Below are 21,483 nucleotides of genomic sequence, written 5' to 3'. Positions count from 1 at the left end.
GATTTTATAATGTGAAAGAACACTTCTATCCACTGTTCTACCTTGATGCACATTTTTTCTCTCCTGCTAAACATACTTTTCCAATGTTCTGATCAGATCTTGTTCTCTTCTTCATCCAGTTTCCTTGATATATGGTTTGTATCCTTCTGAACAGCTTCACAAAATTTGCCCTTTGCATTCTTCTGCAGGTACATACTCCAGTCCCATTAAGTCTAAGACCCTCTTCATCAGACAGCTGCTTGTGAAATGAACTGATTCATATACCAAATGATGTGCACCACTGTTGGGGCTTCTGTGCCAATAAAGATCAGTTTCTATCACTGATATGTACAAAACAAAGTTATTTATTTAAAGTGATAGTGTCATAAGTCAGTTGACAAGGAAGCACTGACTTTGAGTTCTTATTCATGTAGAAATTATTAGTGAGCGAATCAAGCATCATAAAGAGAAAATGTGATGAACATTTTCTTACACATTATCAAAGTAAAAATGGTTAAGCCAGCATTTTCTTCCTACAGAATTATTGTGAATGATCCTATAGGAATAGTTCCTAAATGTGCACCTAGGTGTTCTGTAACATTCAGGCTGTGTTGTGTGAAGGCACTTTGTAAAAGTAGACTGCCTCCAAGTGGTACACCCCGGGCAATGCCTAAAGGTAGCCTAAAGTCTACTACTATCGTGGCACTGCACTATGAGCGTGAACTCATCTCGCAGTTTAAAAGTGCAAATGGAAGCAAACAATAAAATGAATGGTTCTTCTCAAAACCCAATGACAAGAGACCTCGGCCCATCAGTCCCAATACTGCATGTTAACATAGAAGGTATAAGTAAGACTAAATGTGATATCCTCTTAAGACTAGCACGGGATAACAGTATACATGTCATACTGGTCCTAGAAAAACATGTAAACCATGAGGCAGATCTCATGAAAAGAGGTCTCATAAGTGGATACACCATTGCTGGAGCTATTCACCATGAGAACTATGGATCTGCTACATACGTGCTTAGTGACAATGATAACTGGGCTCCAATAAAAATAAGTTCTTCGGATAACATATTTTTAATTGAAACACTAGTAAGTAACCTTACAATAGTCAATGTATATAAGCCTCCTAACATCCTATGGTCAAAAGAAGCACTCCCTGAAACAAAATACCCTACCCTCTTAATGGGCGATTTCAATAGCCACCACAGTTTATGGGGCTATTTTGAAAACGATGATAATGGTCAAACCCTACTTGAGTGGGCAGATATTGAAGACCTGCAACTAATATATGATGCTATAGAGAGACACACCTTCTGGTCAGCTAGATGGTAACGCGGTTCCAACCCAGATCTGTGAGACCACAAGGGTAAAGGTTACCCATCAAGCAGGAAAGTATTAACTAACTTCCCACAAGCCAGCATAAACCTGTCATTGTCCACATTGGAATACAAGTCCCTCTTATAAAATCAGCTCCAAAACCAAGATGGAATTTTGAAAAGGCTGATTGGGAGTCATACGCAAAACGTGCCGATGCCACTGTACGGTGGATAAAGCTAATGACTCATTAACAACTATGAACGATTTCGTAAAGCTTTTATTGCATCAGATAAGAAAACTATACCATGCAGTTTCAGTAAAGAATACACAACTGCCTGGAATGAAACAACTGAACGCCTCTATAACGAGTTCAAAAATCGGGAGACAGAGGAACTTATTAAGTCACTTGAGAGTGCCTGAAGAGAAAAGTGGAAAAAATCCATGGAAGGTATAGACTTTAGAAAGTCCAGTCAAAAAGTGTGGGCCCTACTTAATAAACTAGGATCTGGTGCATACAATCCCTGTGAAAGAGCAAAAACCACTCCCAATCCAATGGCTTAGTGACATCCCAGACATTCTTTCTAAAATGAATCTTTCACTCTGCAGTAGAGCATACAGTTTCTAGCTGATGAAAACTGTGTGTTAGGTCAGAAACCTTAAATTTCCAAGTTCAGGTACTGGTCTGGCACACTGTTTCAATCTGCCAGGAAGTTTCAAAACAGCAAATACTCTATTGCAGACTGAAAGGTTAATTCTGGAAACAAACCTTAGGTTGTGACTAAGTCTCTTTGGGTCAGGCAACAACCAAGTAGGCACACTTTTCAGTGGTGTGACTTTGGACAGCCATGTACTTTTTTTTTTGCTGGCACAATTTTTCCTGGGTGTGTATCAATGATTATCCAATATACTGCACTCCAAATCAATTGAGGATCATAGTGTTGGTAGGTGAAATTTGGTTTAGGATAAAAAGCTGTAGCAGACATATTTTGTTATGGTGAACTCATTATTGAGCATCACATTTCCCTGAAGGGCCATGCCAATGCCTGTGGTATATGAGTATATCTTTAGATGGACTTAGAGACATCCCTTTCTTTTTGTGTGAACAGTTACTGTGTAAGTCTATACAAGTGACATCCGTGATGATAATATGCATCCTCATGCTAATGCAATAAGTGATGAATGCATCCTATTAAATCACAATGCTCTGTCATCCTGGGATCATTTCAGAGACAACAACATTCCACAGCTTACAGTTGAGTATGTCATTCATCCAACTTGATGTCCCAACCCAAATCCCATAAACCATATGTATGAAACTTACGACCTTTTTCTTAAGACTCTTGCTGTGCTGAGAGAAACTTTGCAAGGAGGTTGAAAGTCACTTCCGGAGGAGCTCATCAACTCTCTCAGTAACCACATTACCTATAACTGCATGTATTGTATTCCTGCTTGAGGTGGTAATTAGAGTCTGTATTGATGCTGCTTGCTCTATATCATTGTGTGTGTTTCATTGGTATTCTAACTTGGAGCATATATTGTTTTATGCCAGCTTTTCAGTTTTATACTTTGCTCAAATTTCAATACATTTAACAAACAATGTTTCGAGTTATTATTTTTTGTGTATTGCTATAATTTGTGAAAACCAGTATATTTCAATACGACTAAAGTTGAGTGCAATTTTGTATTATATTTCAATGAAAAGTTACATATCTTTAATTATTTGTTTTGTCATCCTTTAGCTCATAAATATATTTTCCAACGATGGACAGAAGATAATGGATATGGCTTTGTTTGTACCAATGATAATTGGAGGGCCAATTGTAATAATTTGTGGTGTGAGTTATATATTGTGGCTGTTGGGTCCGTGGGCAGTCCTTGGTATGACATCATTCTTGTTGTTTTATCCACTTCAGGTGAGCTATGAATTTTATTGTTTTACTGAGTAGCCTCAAGATTAACAGTTTTGTTATCTGTACAATAATTATACATAACTGTTAACTGTAAATAAAGATTGTAAGAGTTTATTTATTTATTTATTTTCAAGTTCCATGGTTCCGTGGCATGAGTGTACTGCTAGGGTGTAGGATGTGTCAGATTATTACAATAATAATCCTGTGTGAATGGTCATGAGACTTACAATCTAAATCATATATAAACAGATACTTTAGGAAAAAAAGAAAAAATATGTATGGAAGAAAAAGTTCTATTTTCCCATTGACAGTAAATTGGTATAGACCTCCCAAGGTTATAATTCAGTAGCTTTTTGAGTCCAATAAAAAGTAAGGAAGAAATAATGGTTTACAGAACAGCATAAAGGACAGACATGATGGCTGCTCAGGAACCAAGATTGAAGGAGATACAACAGTAAAGTATGAGGCTGTGTCCCTTTGTAGCTGTTATCAATCATTTCACTTTCGGATACCTACTGTACTAGCCAATACTCTTGATTGTGTATTTTACATGCCCTAGTCTTTGACTACTTCTAATTACCATAGCACAACTTTGATCGGTGGATCACCTTTTCCTCTGTGGATTCTCTAGTACTTTATCTGCCCACTCAGTTTTTAAAATTTTTCTCCATACCACAATTCAGGTGCTTCCAGAGCTCTATGAGTGTAATTTTCCTCACAAATGCACTCCTGGCTTGTTAGGAATCCTCCAAGTTACGTGCTCTTCAGTTTAGATTTCCCATTTCGCATTCTCTATATGGCTATTACATCTAACTCTTCCCCTCTGCAAGTGCTGAACTATGCCCCTAGGATGTTGTTGACATTATTACTGAAATTCTGTTTGCATTCATATACTTAATGCACTAAAATAAATATCCCACCACCACCACCACCTCTTGTCCCTCTGTGCCATCTGTATACATGGTATCCTTTGAAAAAAACTTTCCTGTCCCCATATCCGCTGCCAGCCAGGAATCTACAGCTACCACAATAACAGCCTCAGTTCCTCCAATTAATGTACAAAATTCTGTTTCGTTCCCGATTGTGTTTCTGCAGTTTACCAGGAGACACATCGGTGTCCTTCTAGATGCTCTCTCATTTGAGATACATTCTGACTCCTTTTACTGTACCCCTTTTTCCTCACAATCATTTAAATTTTCAGCCCCTTCACTGAATGTCTGTTTCTTTTTTGCACTTACATTTGTAAAATTGTTACTACAATATTTATATTGCATTCTATTTGTGAAGGTGCTAAGCACTTATCAGTAATGAACTTACTTAGGTCTATGAACACTGCACTCACAGCTTATATATCTGCCACTCACTGTTTATTCAGATACCATGACCTTAATATGCTATCTATCTGTAATTTTTTCAGGCTTCATCTACAGTTCATTAACAATAAATTATGGCCAGAAGCTTAGTCTACCCACAGAAATGTTCTGCAGCTTAAAATCTGGTTTCAAGATCTCTGTGAGACCATTACATAATCCATTTGAAACCTTTTGGTATCTCTAGATCTCTTCCGTATATACAACCTCTCTTCAAAACCACGTGTTAGCAGTTATTAAATGTGATTTCTGCAAAAGACTGTTACGTGATTTCCCCATTCATTTTTTTCCACCAATCCATGCTCTCCTACCAGTTTTCCTTTCCTTACTTTTCCTACTATTGTCTTCCAGTCTCCCATCACAATTAAACTTTCACCTCCCTTAAAGATCTGAATAATTTCCTTTATGTCATCATAAATTCTTTCGATCTCTTTAGTATCTGCAGAGCTAGCTCATGTATGGACTTGTACTACTGTGATAGGTCTTGGCTTTATATCTGTCTTGGCTTCCAGAATGCATTCACTACACTGTTCATTCATGTTGCCTTATTTATTAGTAGACTTTCTCCTGCAATATCCTGTTTCATTTTGTGTTTATAACCCTGTATTCATCTGATGAAAAATTTTGCTCTTCTTGCCACCAGTCCCTTCTTTTAGCCAAGTTGTGCCACAAATTCCTGTTTTACTCTGATCTATTCATTACCTCCTTATTATTCATTCAATATACCCATAAAATTTTCAGCATCCTTCTATACCACCACATTTCAAAACCTTCTACTGTCTTCTTGGGTAATTTTTTTTCTTCTATAGACTCCAGACAAATACCTTATCAAAAGATTTCCTATTACATAAAATTATATTCGATGTTAACAAATTCCTCTTTTTTAGAAATGCATTTCTTGCTGTTACCAGCCTCTACTTCTGCATCCTCAGTTATTTTGCTGCCAAGATAGCAAATGTGATCTACTAATTTTAATACCTCATTTTCTAATCTAATTCCCTCAGCATTGCCTGATTTAATTTGACTATGTTCCATTACCCTTGTTTTTCTTTTGTTAATGTTCATCTTATAATCTCTTCCGAGGAAAGTCCTTTGTCACCTCTGTCAGTATCCCAATGTCACCAGCAAATGTCATTTTTTAAATTTCTCCTGCCTGACCTTTAATTACTTTTCCAGTTTTCTCCTGTATAGACTGAATAAAAATAGGCATAAGTTACAACACTGTCTAACTCCATTCCCAATTATTGCTCCCCTTTCATGACCTTTAACTCTTCTAATGAAGTCTGGTTTCTTTTTCACTTGAAAAAATTAAAAAAGTTGTGAGACAAGACTGCTGGCCTGTTCTCACTTTCAAGAGACAACATTTTATCTGTTGCTAGTAGAAACATATAAAAGTACACACACTATCCTAGTTGTCAGAGATATTATTTTTTTCCTTGGGAAAGAGAGATGTTTGGGTTGGAGTAGGTTAAAAAGAAAGTGCAGGTCACTCAGACCCCAGGGTGAGAGCTGGATCCTCAAGAATCTCCTCACTATGGATCTAAGGAACAAAAAAAGGAGTGATCAAAAAATTTCCATTTGAGGGCCATACAGTGGAGAATCAGGATGCCAGTGAGGCAAAATTGCCTTGAGCACTGAGGAAATTATCACACTGATGCACCAGGCTGAAGATACCCATTTGGTAAAACACAATGTCCTGCTGTGTGAAGAAGTCTGTAACTGCCTGCTGCACATCGTTATCCAACAGGAATCAATTATTCATTTGTTCAAGGTCTTTTTTAAGGGACCAAAGGTGTGATGATTGCATGGGGAGAGATAAAACCTGTAAGGTGGGTGCTTGAGAGTCTCCAGCTTGAATTGGTGTAACTTCTGTGTTCCTACATTTGTGATGTGGGGGCATCTTGTGTTTAATCGTGACCAATGTGGAAAGTGGAATAGCATTCTGCAATGGTGGTTTTCAATGGACATGGTGCCCCATACACATTTTTCATTCTCTGATGGTTTTCTACATGTGTTTATCCTCCAGCAGCTAAGAAAAGAAAATCAGCATGTTCATCATTTTTGGATGCATCTGGTAATAACCTCGCCATAGTTCATGTTTCCGCATATAATTTATATGTCACTAGCTGAAAAAGAACCACATCACTTGGTCTTTGTTCTCCTTTGTTTTCTGAGAACATTCTAGATCACTCGAGAACATTCAAGAAGATTGTAGAAATGGACACTTGCAAAAATTGTAAAAATTATTTCATACTCAAAGATAGTCTTGAAGGATAAAAAATATTCAAGAAATACTCTTTAAGTATTTCACAATAGCCTAATTTGAAATGAAGTACTCTCTCACTTGTTTATTCATTTCTTAATGGAACTTCAAGAACATACTAAAACATCTGAGAACTTATTTATGAATAATAGTGTGCTATATTGCTATGTAAGTTGTTTATGTTTCAGCTCATTCTCAATGAGCCCATTTCAGCAAATTGCCACCGTCAGGTTCTCTGTAAATACATAGATAAGCGATGGTCTTAATATAATGGTTTCGTAATTATACATGGAATACAAGTAACATCCAATATACAGCTCCACTGTACACCTGGGAGAAAGTAATAATTCTAAAACAGCTAGGACATGACAGCAACGATGTTACTTGTAAGGTAAAACACCTAATGATGTATTATAAATTTTCAGATCATAGTTACAACCCCATTATATTAAGACCATCAAAAATGAGCTCATTTTGAATGAGATAAAACATAAACAACTTACATAGTCGTGTAGCTGACTATTATTCATAAATAATCATGTCATTAAAAGACATATTTAGCACTGTGGGCCCCAAAGAATAAAAATCATCTGAGAACATTCCACAACCTTTATAAATATTTATAAAAGGAAAATTCTGGAACCTTCTAGATCATTTTTGAACCTCCTGTAGCATTCCATAACATTATCAAACCTTTAAAAAAATCTGTAACATTCTGGAACACTCTCCAATGCTCTCAAACATTCAAAATGCACATTCTGGCCAGTCTCGGCCATTTTGGTGCTTAGTTCAGGCAGAGCTCACCATCTGCAGCATTGTCGACAGAACCGACTGTGGACCTTTGGTGCAGTGCCGGGTTGAGGGTCTGAATCAGAGGCTCAGACGGTTTTGCGACCATGTTGGCTGCAGATTCCTTGACTTGAGCCATAGGGTGGTGGCGTTTCGGGTTCCGCTGAATAGGTCAGGAGTTCACCACACTCAGCTGGCGGCTACACGGGTAGTGGAGGCTGTGTGGCGTGGACTGGGCAGTTTTTTTGGGTTAGAAGGCCTCAGGAAAGTACGGGGTGGGCTGCAATGTCAAAGGGTGTATGGCAAATACAGGACGTGCTAGGATCAAGGAACAGTCGGAATTATAGTTGTAAATTGTTGTAGTTGTTCTGGAAAAGTCCCTGAGCTTCAAGCACTAATAGAAAGCACAGAAGCTGATATCGTTATATGTACAGAAAGCTGGCTAAAGCCTGAAATAAGTTCTGCAGAAATTTTTACGAGGTCTCAGACGGTGTTCAGGAAAGATAGATTAGGCAGAATTGATGGTGGAGTGTTTGTGTCTGTCAGTAGTGGTTTATCTTGTAGTGAAGTCGAAGTAGATACTCCGTGCGAATTGGTATGGGTGGAGGTTATACTTAACAGCCAAACTAAGTTAATAATTGGCTCTTTCTACCGACCCCGAGACTCCGATGATACAGTTGCGGAACAGTTCAGAGAAAGTTTGAGTCTCGTAGCAAATAAATACCCCACTCATACGGTTATAGTTGGTGGGGACTTCAACCTTCCCTCGATATGTTGGCAAAAATACTTGTTCAAAACCGGTGGTAGGTAGAAAACATCTTCCGAGATTGTCCTAAATGCTATCTCCAAAAATTATTTAGAGCAGTTAGTCCACGAACCCACGCGAATTGTAAATGGTTGCGAAAACACACCTGACCTCTTAGCCACAAACAATCCAGACCTGATAGAGAGTATCATGACTGATACAGGGATTAGTGATCACAAGGTCGTTGTAGCTAGGTTCAATACCGTTTCTTCCAAATCCATCAGAAACAAATGCAAATTAATTTTATTTAAAAAAGCAGATAAAGTGCCACTAGAAGCCTTCCTAAAAGACAATATACATTCCTTCCGAACTGACTATTCAAATGTAGACGAGTTGTGGCTCAAATTCAAAGATATACTAACAACAGCAATTGAGAGATTCATACCTCATAAATTGGTAAGAGATGGAACAGATCTCCCGTGGTACACAAAACAGGTCCGAACGCTGTTGCAGAGGCAACGGAAAAAGCGTGCGAAGTTCAGAAGAACGCGAAATCTTGAAGATTCGCTCAAATTTACAGACGTGCGAAATTTGGCACGGACTTCGATGCGAGATGCCTTTAATAGGTTCCACAACGAAACATTGTCTCGAAATTTGGTAGAAAATCCAAAGAAATGCTGGTTGTATGTAAAGTAAACAAGCGGCAAGACGCAGTCAATACCTTCGCTGCGCAGTGCCAATGGTACTGTTACCGACGACTGTGCCGCTAAAGCGGAGTTATTGAACGCAGTTTTCCGAAATTCCTTCACCAGGGAAGACGAATGGAATATTCCAGAATTTGAAACATGAACAGCTGCTAGGATGAGTTTCTTAGAAGTAGATACCTTAGGGGTTGCGAAGCAACTCAAATCGCTTGATACGGGCAAGTCTTCAGGTCCAGATTGTATACCGATTAGGTTCCTTTCAGATTACGCTGATACAAAAGCTCGCTACTTAGCAGTCATATACAACCGCTCGCTCACTGATAGATCTGTACCTACAGATTTGAAAATTGTGCAGGTTGCACCAGCGTTTTAGAAGGGTAGTAGGAGTAATCCATTGAACTACAGACCTATATCATTGACGTCGGTTTGCAGTAGGGTTTTGGAGCATATACTGCATTCAAACATTGTGAATGACCTCGTAGGGAATGATCTATTGATACGTAATTAGCATGGTTTCAGAAAACATCGTTCTTGTGCAACGCAGCTAGCTCTTTATTCGCATGAAGTAATGGCCGACAGGGGATCTCAAGTTGATTCCGTATTTCTAGATTTCCGGAAAGCTTTTGACACCGTTCCTCACAAGAGAGTTCTAATCAAGCTGCGGGCCTATCGGGTATCATCTCAGTTGTGCGACTGGATTCGTGATTTCCTGTCAGGAAGGTCGCAGTTCGTAGTAATAGACGACAAATCATCGAGTAAAACTGAAGTGATATCAGGCGTTCCCCAGGGAAGCGTCCTGGGACCTCTGCTGTTTCTGATCTATATAAATGACCTGGGTGACAATCTGAGCAGTTCTCTTAGGTTGTTCGCAGATGATGCTGTAATTTACAGCCTAGTAAGGTCATCCGAAGACCAGTATCAGTTGCAATGCGATTTAGAAAAGATTGCTGTATGGTGTGGCAGGTGGCAGTTAACGCTAAATAACGAAAAGTATGAGGTGATCCACATGAGTTCCAAAAGAAATTGGTTGTAATTCGATTACTCGATAAACAGTACAATTCTCAAGGCTGTCAATTCAACTAAGTACTTGGGTGTTAAAATTACGAACAAATTCAGTTGGAAAGACCACATAAATAATATTGTGGGGAAGGCGAGCAATAGGTCGCGTTTCATTGGTAGGACACTTAGAAGATGCAACAAGTCCACTAAAGAGACAGCTTACACTACACTCGTTCGTCCTCTGTTAGAATATTGCTGCACGGTGTGGGATCCTTACCAGGTGGGATTGACGGAGGACATCGAAAGGTTGCAAAAAAGGGCAGCTCGTTTTGTATTATCTCATAATAGGGGAGAGAGTGTGGCAGATATGATACGCGAATTGGGATGGAAGTCATTACAGCAAAGACGTTTTTCATCGCGGCGAGATCTTTTTACGAAATTTCAGTCACCAACTCTCTCTTCCAAATGCGAAAATATTTTGTTGAGCCCAACCTACATAGGTAGGAATGATCATCAAAATAAAATAATAGAAATCAGAGCTCGAACAGAAAGATTTAGGTGTTTGTTTTTCCCGCACGCTGTTAGGGAGTGGAATAGTAGGGAGATAGTATGATTGTGGTTCGATGAACCCTCTGCCAAGCACTTAAATGTGAATTGTAGAGTAGTCATGTAGATGTAGATGTCATGTAGATGTAGTTCTCAGCTGCTTCACTGACTTCCCATAAGAAGTCCATGCTCTCTTTTGACACCCATGTCTTTGAAACCAACCTCCAGCAGTTCCAAACCAAAACCTGCATCATAGAAGGGGCTTGGAGGGCTTCTACACTATATAACCTTCATGGGGCTGTGGGCATAGATTGCAGAGTTATAGTGGCACACACAAGCAAACCACTCTTTTTATTATATGCATGCCAAGACAAAAAAAGTGACAAAGCACAAAGGAATTATCCAAAAAGAATGATGTGATGTACATATACAGACAAAAAAATGATTACAATTCCAGAAAAAATGGATATTTCATTCAAGAGCAGGAACTTAAAAATTGAAGAAGTCATTAATGTATTGGTCCACCACTGGCCCTTACACAAGCAGTTACTTGTCATGGCATTGATTCATAGAGTTGTTGGACGTCCTCCTTGAGGGATGTTATGCCACATTCTGTTCAAATGGTGTGTTAGATCATCAAAATCCCAGAATGGTTGAAGGGTCGTACCCATAATGCTCCAAACGTTCTCAATTGGGGAGAAGTCTAGCTACATTACTGGCCAAGGTAGGATTTGGCAAGCATGGAGACAAGTACAGTAGAAACTCTCACTTTGTGCTGGTGTGCATTATCTTGCTTAAATGTATGACCAGGATGGATTGCCATGAAGAACAACAAAACGGGCATAGAATATTGTCAATGTACCACTGTGCTGTAAGGGTGCAGAAGATGACAATCAAACGGGTCCTATTCTGAAAAGAAATGGCACCACCAATCATCACTCCTTGATGTCAGGTGTATGGTGGGCAATAGTCAGATTGGTATCCCATTGCTTTCTGTGACATCTCCAGAACCTGCAAACCTGTTGACTGGAGTGGAATTGTTGTCAGTGATAAGTCCAGCTTCAAACTGAGCGCTGATGACCAGCGAAGATGTGTTTAGAGATGCACTGGACAGTGGGTGTATACCAAACTGACTGTTGCAAGCTATACGGCCCAACAACCAGGAGTGATGGTCTGGGGTGTCATTTCTTTTGATAGCAGGGGTCATTTGGCTGTCATTCGCAACACCCTTGCAGCACAGTGGAATACTGTTGATATTCTACACCCTTTTTTGTTGCTGTTTGTGGTGAGCTGTCCTTGTCTTACATTTCAGCAAGATAATGTCTGCCCACCCACAGCGAAAGTTTCTGCTGCTTGTCTTCATGCTTGCCAAACTCTACCTTGGACAGGAAGGTTGTCAGATCTCTCCCTAGTATAGAATGTTTGGAGCATTATGAGTAGGGCCCCCAACAATCTCAGAATTTTGATGATGTAACGCACCAGTTGAACAGAATTTGGCATAATATCCCTTAGGAGGACATCCAACATCTCTGTCAGGAAATATCAAGCTGAGTAACTGCTTGGATAGTGGCCATCTTACACTGAATGTTTTCGGAATTAACTGTGTAACACGTACAGGTGCTCTTACTTTGTGATATATGACATGTAGCCACTCATCAGCCTTATAGATTGGTTTTTGTAACTCAAAATACCTTCATTTGTACACAACATCCACTACCTCTGTAGCTCAGAAACTTTGCAAGTCTTCACCCAGTAGTGTACATTAAGAAATCCACATCTGTCATGTCCTGACATAGGTGGGAGATGGAGAAAAGGAGCTGAAACAGTTGCACAAAGTGCACATTAGTGGCACCAGTTTGAGTAGCTATCTTTACCATGTCACCACATACATCATACTCCCCATCCCTATCGAGACTATTTACTGCTGCACCCACAATCACTAACAGATCCTCTTTTGGAAAATCGTACGTAACTCTCCTATGTTAACAGTCACTTGAGCCGATCCTGCACTAGGCTTCACAATGCTGGTGATGCAGTACCCACTTCCCAACACCTCCTGCAATTGCTGACCTACACCTCTACCATGTGAACTACCTAACAGCAGAACTTTCTTCTTTCTGTTAGAATTTACACCTGACTTAGTCTCCCTAATTGCTGTGAACTGCTGCATGTTTCCTACACCCACAGCTACAAGAGGCTCCTCTCCATTCAGCTCTGACAGTTGGTCAAATTTATTGGTTATATGCAAAGTACAACTATCTGAATGTCCTCCTCCTAGCTGCCTGCTTACCAACTGCCAGCTCCCACACCCCAGTGCCCTTCACCCTCCTCAACCTGTCTAGTTCCCCTTTTGCGCATTGTAACTGCACCTGAAGGGCACAGATCTCATGCTCCTGCTCCCATATCAACTAATTTCTGTTACAAATACTGCATTTCCACAAGAGGATCTTGCTAGAATGCCCACTGGCTTCCTCACTGCATCACCCCCCCCCCCCCTCACCCCCTCCCCCTTGTGAAAATACTTTGTACAAATACAACACCATAACCACCTATTCACAAACCTACAACAACTATTATTAATGCATACAGTCCATTGGCCACTGACAACATTTGATTTTCATTTGTAGATCTGAAATTCAAACATTGTCCACTGTTCACCTTCATGTGAAGATAAACAAGCAAGATTGAGCATGTCACTGTCAGGGATCTGATGTGACTCCAGACACACCTGAAGTGTCACAGCTATCACCCTAAGGACTCTAAAGCTGTTGCAGTCTATGGCAGAAACCTGGCCCCTATCAACCATAGCCAACATAGCTTCTAGATGTTTGCAGACAGCGACCATCTTCCCTTGCCTGTGCTTAAAACAAACACAGTCTCTATACATATTTCATTATGAACTAGCAAGGTATATGAATGATTCTAAAGAATGAAGAGCACCTAATAAAGGGAGTAAACTTAATGCTTTTCACAAACCAAAGTAAGTGCTGCACTTGACAATCCCTACTGAGGAATCTAATGCACTATGATTTTCATAAGTGCCTAACTCAATAATAGCACCTCATGATTTTTTGCCAAACTTACGGTAATCAGTTATTGTGAGAAAAGGTTGTTCACAGTTAGTCTGCTAAATTTAGCATTCATGCATCCATCACTGATTAACTTTGTAGTTACTATTCCAAAACACAATGATATTGTATGCTACATCACTGATAAGGATTGGCATGTGACTAGCTGTGTGGTGGAGGCACCCTGAGGCATATCAAAGACTATCGTAAAATCAGATCTGCATGAACATTTGGGAGTGGAAATGGTCTCTTCCTGGTGTAACTCGCACAGTTTGATTGAAACTCAAAACTTGTTCCTTTCAATTAATATAAGGAAATTCTCAGAAATATCAACCAAGAAAATGCAAAATGTGTATATGACATTAAAACAAGAGACAAAACTTTAATATATTCATGAATGTTGAAAATTAAGTAGCAATCAGTTGTTGGATGTTCCAAGTTGAATTGAAACCAACAAAAGTGTTTCACTCATGAAGTATTTCCAAGACAATGACCCCTTCCTTCTTTGGTTACACTGGATATATCATAACTATTGCTGTAGAGAATCAAAGAACAGTTAGTTCTGTATTGCATCTACTCTAGACGTTGATAAAATCAGGGGAAAAAAACAACCAAAAATATCAAATAATTCTTCAACATGACATATTCAACAGTTGTTCAGCATGTCTGACAGTTAAGAGCTCAGTTTCTTCTGGTATATACAATATTCAAATAAGTCACTGGACTGCAGCAAGATGATGACATCGACAACTGCAGTTACGGTATTTCAACAGGACCACAGTATGTCATATTTTTCTCTGCACAATGTTTCCTTACTGTAGTTGGCACCTGTTGAAATATCAGTGATTGTCGATGTTATCACGCAGCTGAATTTCTGTAAATTATTTGAACATGTCAAACAATTGATAATTTAATGGAAAAAAACATTGATTTAATGTCTCATAGCTTGTCTTCATCTGACTTATCATCTGACAACTTCTTTTCATTTCATTTATTTATTCATCCAGAAATATTGTTGTGTTATTACACATAGATGTAGGATAAATTACATTTAACATGCTTTGATAAATAAGTATACTTATTTTTTAGGTATTCAGTTACATGCATAAGTATAGACATTCTTAAGATATACATTTATATAAATTATATGTTGTACATAGCGAATCATAACTTTTTTGGTATGTTACATACAGTCATCAGATAATGATTACAGAGTAACACTATTTACATTGTGTTATTATAAATGCAGATGAGCCATTACAAGGAACAGTTATATCTGTGAATAGAGTCAAATAAGTCAGTTGAAAGTAATATTTTAACACATGCAGTAAAATACACCACAAAAATTGTTTTACATTACTACTCATAAATTCTTCCACTGAATAGAAGCAGTGCTTCTGCAGGATTGACTTTATTTTGGATCTGAATCCTTTCTGGCAAGACCTGACATTTTCAGGCAGCTTCTTGTACAGAAATACTCCCCTGTGCCTTACACTACTGTGCCCTTTATGTAGCTGTTGATCAGCTATAAATATGCCATTGGAATGACGAGTATTATGATAGTGAACATCTCTATTTTTTGTAAATATATGGAGATTTTCATGAATAAAGCACACTGTTTCATGAATATAGATGCAAGACACTGGCAAAATACTGAGCTCCTTAAAGACATGTTTAGTGGTGGAAGACAGGGGTTCTTGTTTCATTGTCTTAATTATTCGCTTCTGCATAATAAATACATTCTTATGGGAGAAGCCCCAAAAAGGAATGCAGTATGTAATTATTGAGTGTACTAATGCAAAGTAGGCACATTTTAGTGTTTTGATATCACAGATTTAACTTAAAATACTAAAAGCATAGCACAAACTGTTCATTTTACTTAATAGTTTATCCTTATGTATGTCCCGCTGTAGTGTGTCATGTATCCACACTCCAAGGAATTTTGTGGCTCTTTCTCGCTGTATGGGCACATTCTCAATCCTGATATCATCTATCACAGACGATACCTTTTGTACCGAGTGGAAATTTATATACACTGTTTTATCTTTATTTAGGAAAAGTTTGTTTTTGTTCATCCAGTTTACCAGACTACAATTTGTATCAGCAATTGTGGAATTTAGTTGATGAGAAGAGTGATTTGAAAACAGTATATTGGTGTCGTCAGCAAACATTACTGGTAGATCTTCCTGAATGCTTTGGGGCAGATCATTGATGAATACTAGAAATGATAGGGGACCAAGTGCCTTGGGGAATACCTTGTCTTACAACTTGCTCCTCTGATTGAGCATTTTCACCAATTTCGGATGTAATCACTACTTTCTGTACTCTGTCTGAGAGATATTACCAAAACCAGTCATTGCAGTTTCCCTTAATCCCATAACGTAGTAGTTTCTCCAAAAGTAATTCATGGTTGACAAGATCAAAAGCTTTAGTGAGATCAAGAAACACACCTGTTGTGTGTTTTCTATCATTGAATGCCCTATAGATTTCATTTAAAAATGAGTATAATGCTCCATTTATTGATCTTCCTTTCCTAAACCCAAACTGGTGAGGACTTAGTATGCAGTTACTTTCCAAGAAATTTATAACATAGTCATATACTGATTTTTCAAGGACTTTTGATGAGCTTGATAGGACTGAGATGGGTCTGTAGTTGTTCACATCACTCCTTTCCCCTTTTTTAAACAGAGGAATAACTTTTGCTGCTTTAAAAATTCTAGGAAATTGACCTGATGATAAAGAGCAGTTTATTATATCTGACAGTGGTTCACACACATCATGGCAAACTTGTTTTAAAAGGCAGATCAAGACCACAGGAATGTTTGTTTGGTCTCTGCCTTACAATATTGTAGATTTCATTTGGTGTGACTGGGTCAAGGAAAATTGATTGTGGGAATACTGCGGAATCTGAGTTATGAGTGAGTGCAGGAGTCTTGATTAAGGAAGAAAACTTGTCACCAATATTTGTGAAATGCTCATTAAATATTTCACATAATTGCTTAGGGTCAGTGATAACACCATCCTGATCTTTAATGCAGGTTATTGAGTGTGTCTTGTCTTTTTTGCCAACTGCTTCATTTATCAGTCTTCACACGCCTTTGATTTATTACTTGAGTTGATAATGAATAGCCTATTATACATTTTCTTTGCTTCATGAATTACCTTGTTTAGAATTCTTTTATACTGCTTGAAATAGTTACGGAATACCTCACTGTCTATAGTTTTACTGTAGGCAGATAGCAGTCTCATATTTCTGCAAGAGGTTTTTATTCTTGGTGTTAACCATTTATTATTGAACTGTTGAGATGTGTATTTTTTAACTGTAAGTTTGATTGGGAATGCCACTTCGTAGCAGTGTTGCAAGATACTCATAAATCATTAGCCTTTCTGTCAACATTGCTGGCACAGCAGTTGTGATCTGATATACCTTTGAAAATGTTGTCTAGTTTGCAGGCAGAGGACATGTCAGTGTTAACCAAAACAGCATCTATTGCAGAGGAACTGGTATTAGTTGTTCTAGTAGGTTTTTTGTTTAAGTTTATCATGTTATAACATTGCAATATATTCACTATTTTCCAGGAAGCCATGGATTCTACTAGAAAATCTATATTAATGTCTCCACATAAGATAATACTGGGATATTTTAAACTGTACTGTTGTAGTAGCATATCTAGTTTGGAGCTGAATATTTGTATGTTACCATCAGGTGGTCTGTAAATACATATAACTAAAAGCTTAATAGATTTAACTTCTACTGTGACATGTTCAAAATGCTTTTCACAGTTCATATGCTTGGTTTTAAGTAATGGATTACATTATACATTATCTCGGGCAAGTATTAGACAGCTACCTCCCTTTTTATTAGTTCTACAAAAATTGTTGACCATTTGAAAGCCTGAAAGGGAAAAATAGGCAGCTTCATTATCTTTAAGCCAATGCTCGGCTATACAAAGCACATCTATAGTGTCTCTAAAGCTTTCTAAAAATATTTGTAGTTCTAAACTTTTGTTCCTTTTGCTTTGCATATTCTGGAAGAAAACACAAAATTTTGACTTTTTGTGTGAGTACACTGGTTTTTCAATTGAGTGGGACTTGGGCACATTACTGGGTACAAAATTTACTCTGTAACTCTTTTTGTTCTTTAGTCTAAAAAAAAAGATTTCCTTTGACAGTTAACTGTTGCAGGAATAGGCAGCTGTGATAAGCAATCACTAGTTTTATCTATGTTAGGTGTGCTGAATTGAGCTCTGATGTTGGTATGATCCAAACCATTTTTGCACTTGGATACCAAATTTTCGTGAGACCTGTCAGATGTAACAGTAGCATTGGGTGTGATGTTCAGTTCTTTGTAGCTGAGTGGTATTGTGGACCTACTTTCTACTTTTGTTTTCTTTACAGTTTCTGTTATGAATTTAGTGATTTCATTTCTACCTAAGTTGTTAAGGTGAAATCCATTTCGTGTGTATAGATCTCTACTAAATTCACTTGCTTTTATTAAGGTAACATTTGCCTATTTTGAGCACAATTTATGTATCTGTGAGTTAGTACTTGCTACTTCTACATTCACACATGACCAATTTGGAAAAATGTGTCTGAATAGCACGTCAACCAGAAACACGTTTTTAGATATAATACAAGGTAACTTCCTTCTTAGAGTAGTTATCAGGTGTTCACTGTTGTTGCAAGCAACATCGTTTGTTCCTGCTACAATTATCATGATATCAGATGTGCTTGTTGTGGCAGAGTTTTGGTTTATGTTTTTCAGGACAAAGTTTGCACTGACCTCGGATAAATATAACCTAAACATTCGAAGTCTACATCTTGATTTAAGAATTTAGATACATTGCGGGCTTGGCTGTCGCCCAATGTAATAGCTTTGAAATTTTTGTCACATGAATTTTGTTGACCAAGAAGGTTCGTATTTACTTCCACTTTATTTTGAAAAGTATTGATTGATAATTTGCAGGATTTACCTGCACTGTTTTAGGACACATATTAGTTTTGCCTGACTAAAGACATGTATGGACAGTACCTTTTCATTCCCTTATGTAAATGAAAAATGTGTGGTCAGCAATTTTCAGCATGTCAAGAAACTGTTGAATACTTCTAAAATCATATTTTTCAGGTACCAACATCAATGCGGAAAAAAATTTGTCAGGAGTGGTTCAGACACATGCAGATGTGTATACATTGCAATCAAGAATATTTTGAGAAACATTGAAACAATTTGTACAAAAAATGTTTTCTTTGTAGACTTTGTGAGAACTTAAAAGGGAGTCCTCATGAGACATGTAAACTAAACATTTTCTTACAACCCAAATGCTACAGTTGCTGGTATTGCTACTGGACCACATTTTTCTGTGTTAAGTCTGTATGTTGACTGAATATGCTTCGGTAGTGCCATTAATAAAAGATAATATTTTCATCAGGCAGACACTTGAGCTAGAGAAATAATATGTAGGAATAGATTTATCAGTTGGTATTATAGCACATATAGTGTCATACTTGATCTTAGATTGTTGCAAGAAATGTGCAGTCCTTCCATTAAAAGTAGGTTTACTTATGTTTCATTCTTATTACATTGAATTTTCTCTCCCGTCTAGTATGCAATATCAAGGATGACTGCATATTTTAGAGGAAGAGCTGTGAAAATAACTGATAAGAGAGTGAAGCTAATGACTGAGATACTTAATAGTATTAAGTTCATCAAAATGTATGCCTGGGAAAAAGGATTCTGTGATTCACTTTTAGGTGAGCTCCATACTTTAATTTGACACTTTATGTTATTTCAGTCCACATTCCTATTTAGATTTATTTAATCACTACTTATCATCTCTGTGATACAGATTAAGTCGAACACACACACACACACACACACACACACACACACACACACACACACACACACACACACACACACTGACATATACACCTAATAGATATATACAATACACTACATATAGCAATTTCAAAAATAATATTGCACCATATATTAAGATTAGTTTTGCACCTGCAGTTTGATTTTTCACATTTGTTAATGTGCTAGCTATTTTTTATTTTAACACTCTTTAACTATATAATAACTTTTCTTTTGTAAGATATAGTTTAATAGTTTTCTTGTTGTCTCAGTTTCAGATACTTCTTTAATGGTTTCAATTGATTTATTATTGAGTCCCTGGTAACACGTACTATTTTGAGTTTTAAGTGCTCAGTGTATCCTGCATGTTGTTTGTGTATATAACTGTTTTTGGCATAATGATGGGAACATGATTTTTTTCTTGTTTTGACTGCATAAACCCAAATTATTGCTGTGAATATAATGATAGAATGAGTAACAAGTTACACTGAGGCAGTTGGTGATAATACCCTTAGGATATATGAAACAGATGAAAATCTGTTTGCTATTACACTCCTGGAAATTGAAATAAGAACACCGTGAATTCATTGTCCCAGGAAGGGGAAACTTTATTGACACATTCCTGGGGTCAGATACATCACATGATCACACTGACAGAACCACAGGCACATAGACACAGGCAACAGAGCATGCACAATGTCGGCACTAGTACAGTATATATCCACCTTTCGCAGCAATGCAGGCTGCTATTCTCCCATGGAGACGATCGTAGAGATGCTGGATGTAGTCCTGTGGAACGGCTTGCCATGCCATTTCCACCTGGCGCCTCAGTTGGACCAGCGTTCGTGCTGGACGTGCACACCGCGTGAGACGACGCTTCATCCAGTCCCAAACATGCTCAATGGGGGTTAGATCCGGAGATCTTGCTGGCCACGGTAGTTGACTTACACCTTCTAGAGCACGTTGGGTGGCACGGGAATCATGCGGACGTGCATTATCCTGTTGGAACAGCAAGTTCCCTTGCCGGTCTAGGAATGGTAGAATGATGGGTTTGATGACGGTTTGGATGTACCGTGCACTATTCAGTGTCCCCTCGACGATCACCAGAGCTGTGCGGCCAGTGTAGGAGATCGCTCCCCACACCATGATGCCGGGTGTTGGCCCTGTGTGCGTCGGTCGTATGCAGTCCTGATTGTGGCGCTCACCTGCACGGCGCCAAACACGCATACGACCATCATTGGCACCAAGGCAGAAGCGACTCTCATCGCTGAAGACGACACATGTCCATTCATCCCTCCATTCACGCCTGTCGCGACACCACTGGAGGCGGGCTGCGCGATGTTGGGGCGTGAGCGGAATACGGCCTAACGGTGTGCGGGACCGTAGCCCAGCTTCATGGAGACGGTTGCGAATGGTCCTCTCCGATACCCCAGGAGCAACAGTGTTTCTAATTTGCTGGGAAGTGCCGGTGCGGTCCCCTACGGCACTGCGTAGGATCCTACGGTCTTGGCATGCATCCGTGCGTCGCTGCGGTCCGGTCCCAGGTCGACGGGCACGTGCACCTTCCGCTGACCACTGGTGACAACATCGATGTACTGTGGAGACCTCACGCCCCATGTGTTGAGCAATTCGGCGGTACGTCCACCCGGCCTCCCGCATGCCCACTATATGCCCTCGCTCAAAGTCCGTCAACTGCACGTACGGTTCACGTCCACGCTGTCGCGGCATGCTACCAGTGTTAAAGACTGCGATGGAGCTCTGTATGCCACGGCAAACTGGCTGACACTGACGGCGGCTGTGCACAAATGTTGCGCAGCTAGCGCCATTCGACGGCCAACACCGCGGTTCCTGGTGTGTCCGCTGTGCCATGCGTGTGATCATTGCTTGTACAGCCCTCTCGCAGTGTCCGGAGCAAGTATGGTGGGTCTG

The 21,483-nt window shown here is 38.9% G+C and overlaps 1 protein-coding gene across 9 annotated transcripts in view; it reads left to right on the top strand.

Moving 5' to 3' along the window:
• Positions 1-21,483, top strand: part of LOC126267010 (ATP-binding cassette sub-family C member 5-like) — a 531,190-nt gene that overhangs the window by 152,284 nt on the left and 357,423 nt on the right. For all 9 annotated transcript variants that reach the window (XM_049971782.1, XM_049971823.1, XM_049971815.1 and 6 more), the window contains exons 8-9: positions 3,043-3,216; positions 19,301-19,448. In XM_049971782.1, coding sequence (XP_049827739.1) covers positions 3,043-3,216; positions 19,301-19,448 — 322 coding nt within the window. The remainder of the gene's footprint in view (positions 1-3,042; positions 3,217-19,300; positions 19,449-21,483) is intronic.

This window comes from Schistocerca gregaria, chromosome 1 (genome assembly GCF_023897955.1).
Source record: "Schistocerca gregaria isolate iqSchGreg1 chromosome 1, iqSchGreg1.2, whole genome shotgun sequence".
Lineage (NCBI taxonomy): Eukaryota > Metazoa > Arthropoda > Insecta > Orthoptera > Acrididae > Schistocerca > Schistocerca gregaria.
Note: the sequence above shows the minus strand (reverse complement) of the source record. Positions and strands in the feature narration are given on the sequence as shown.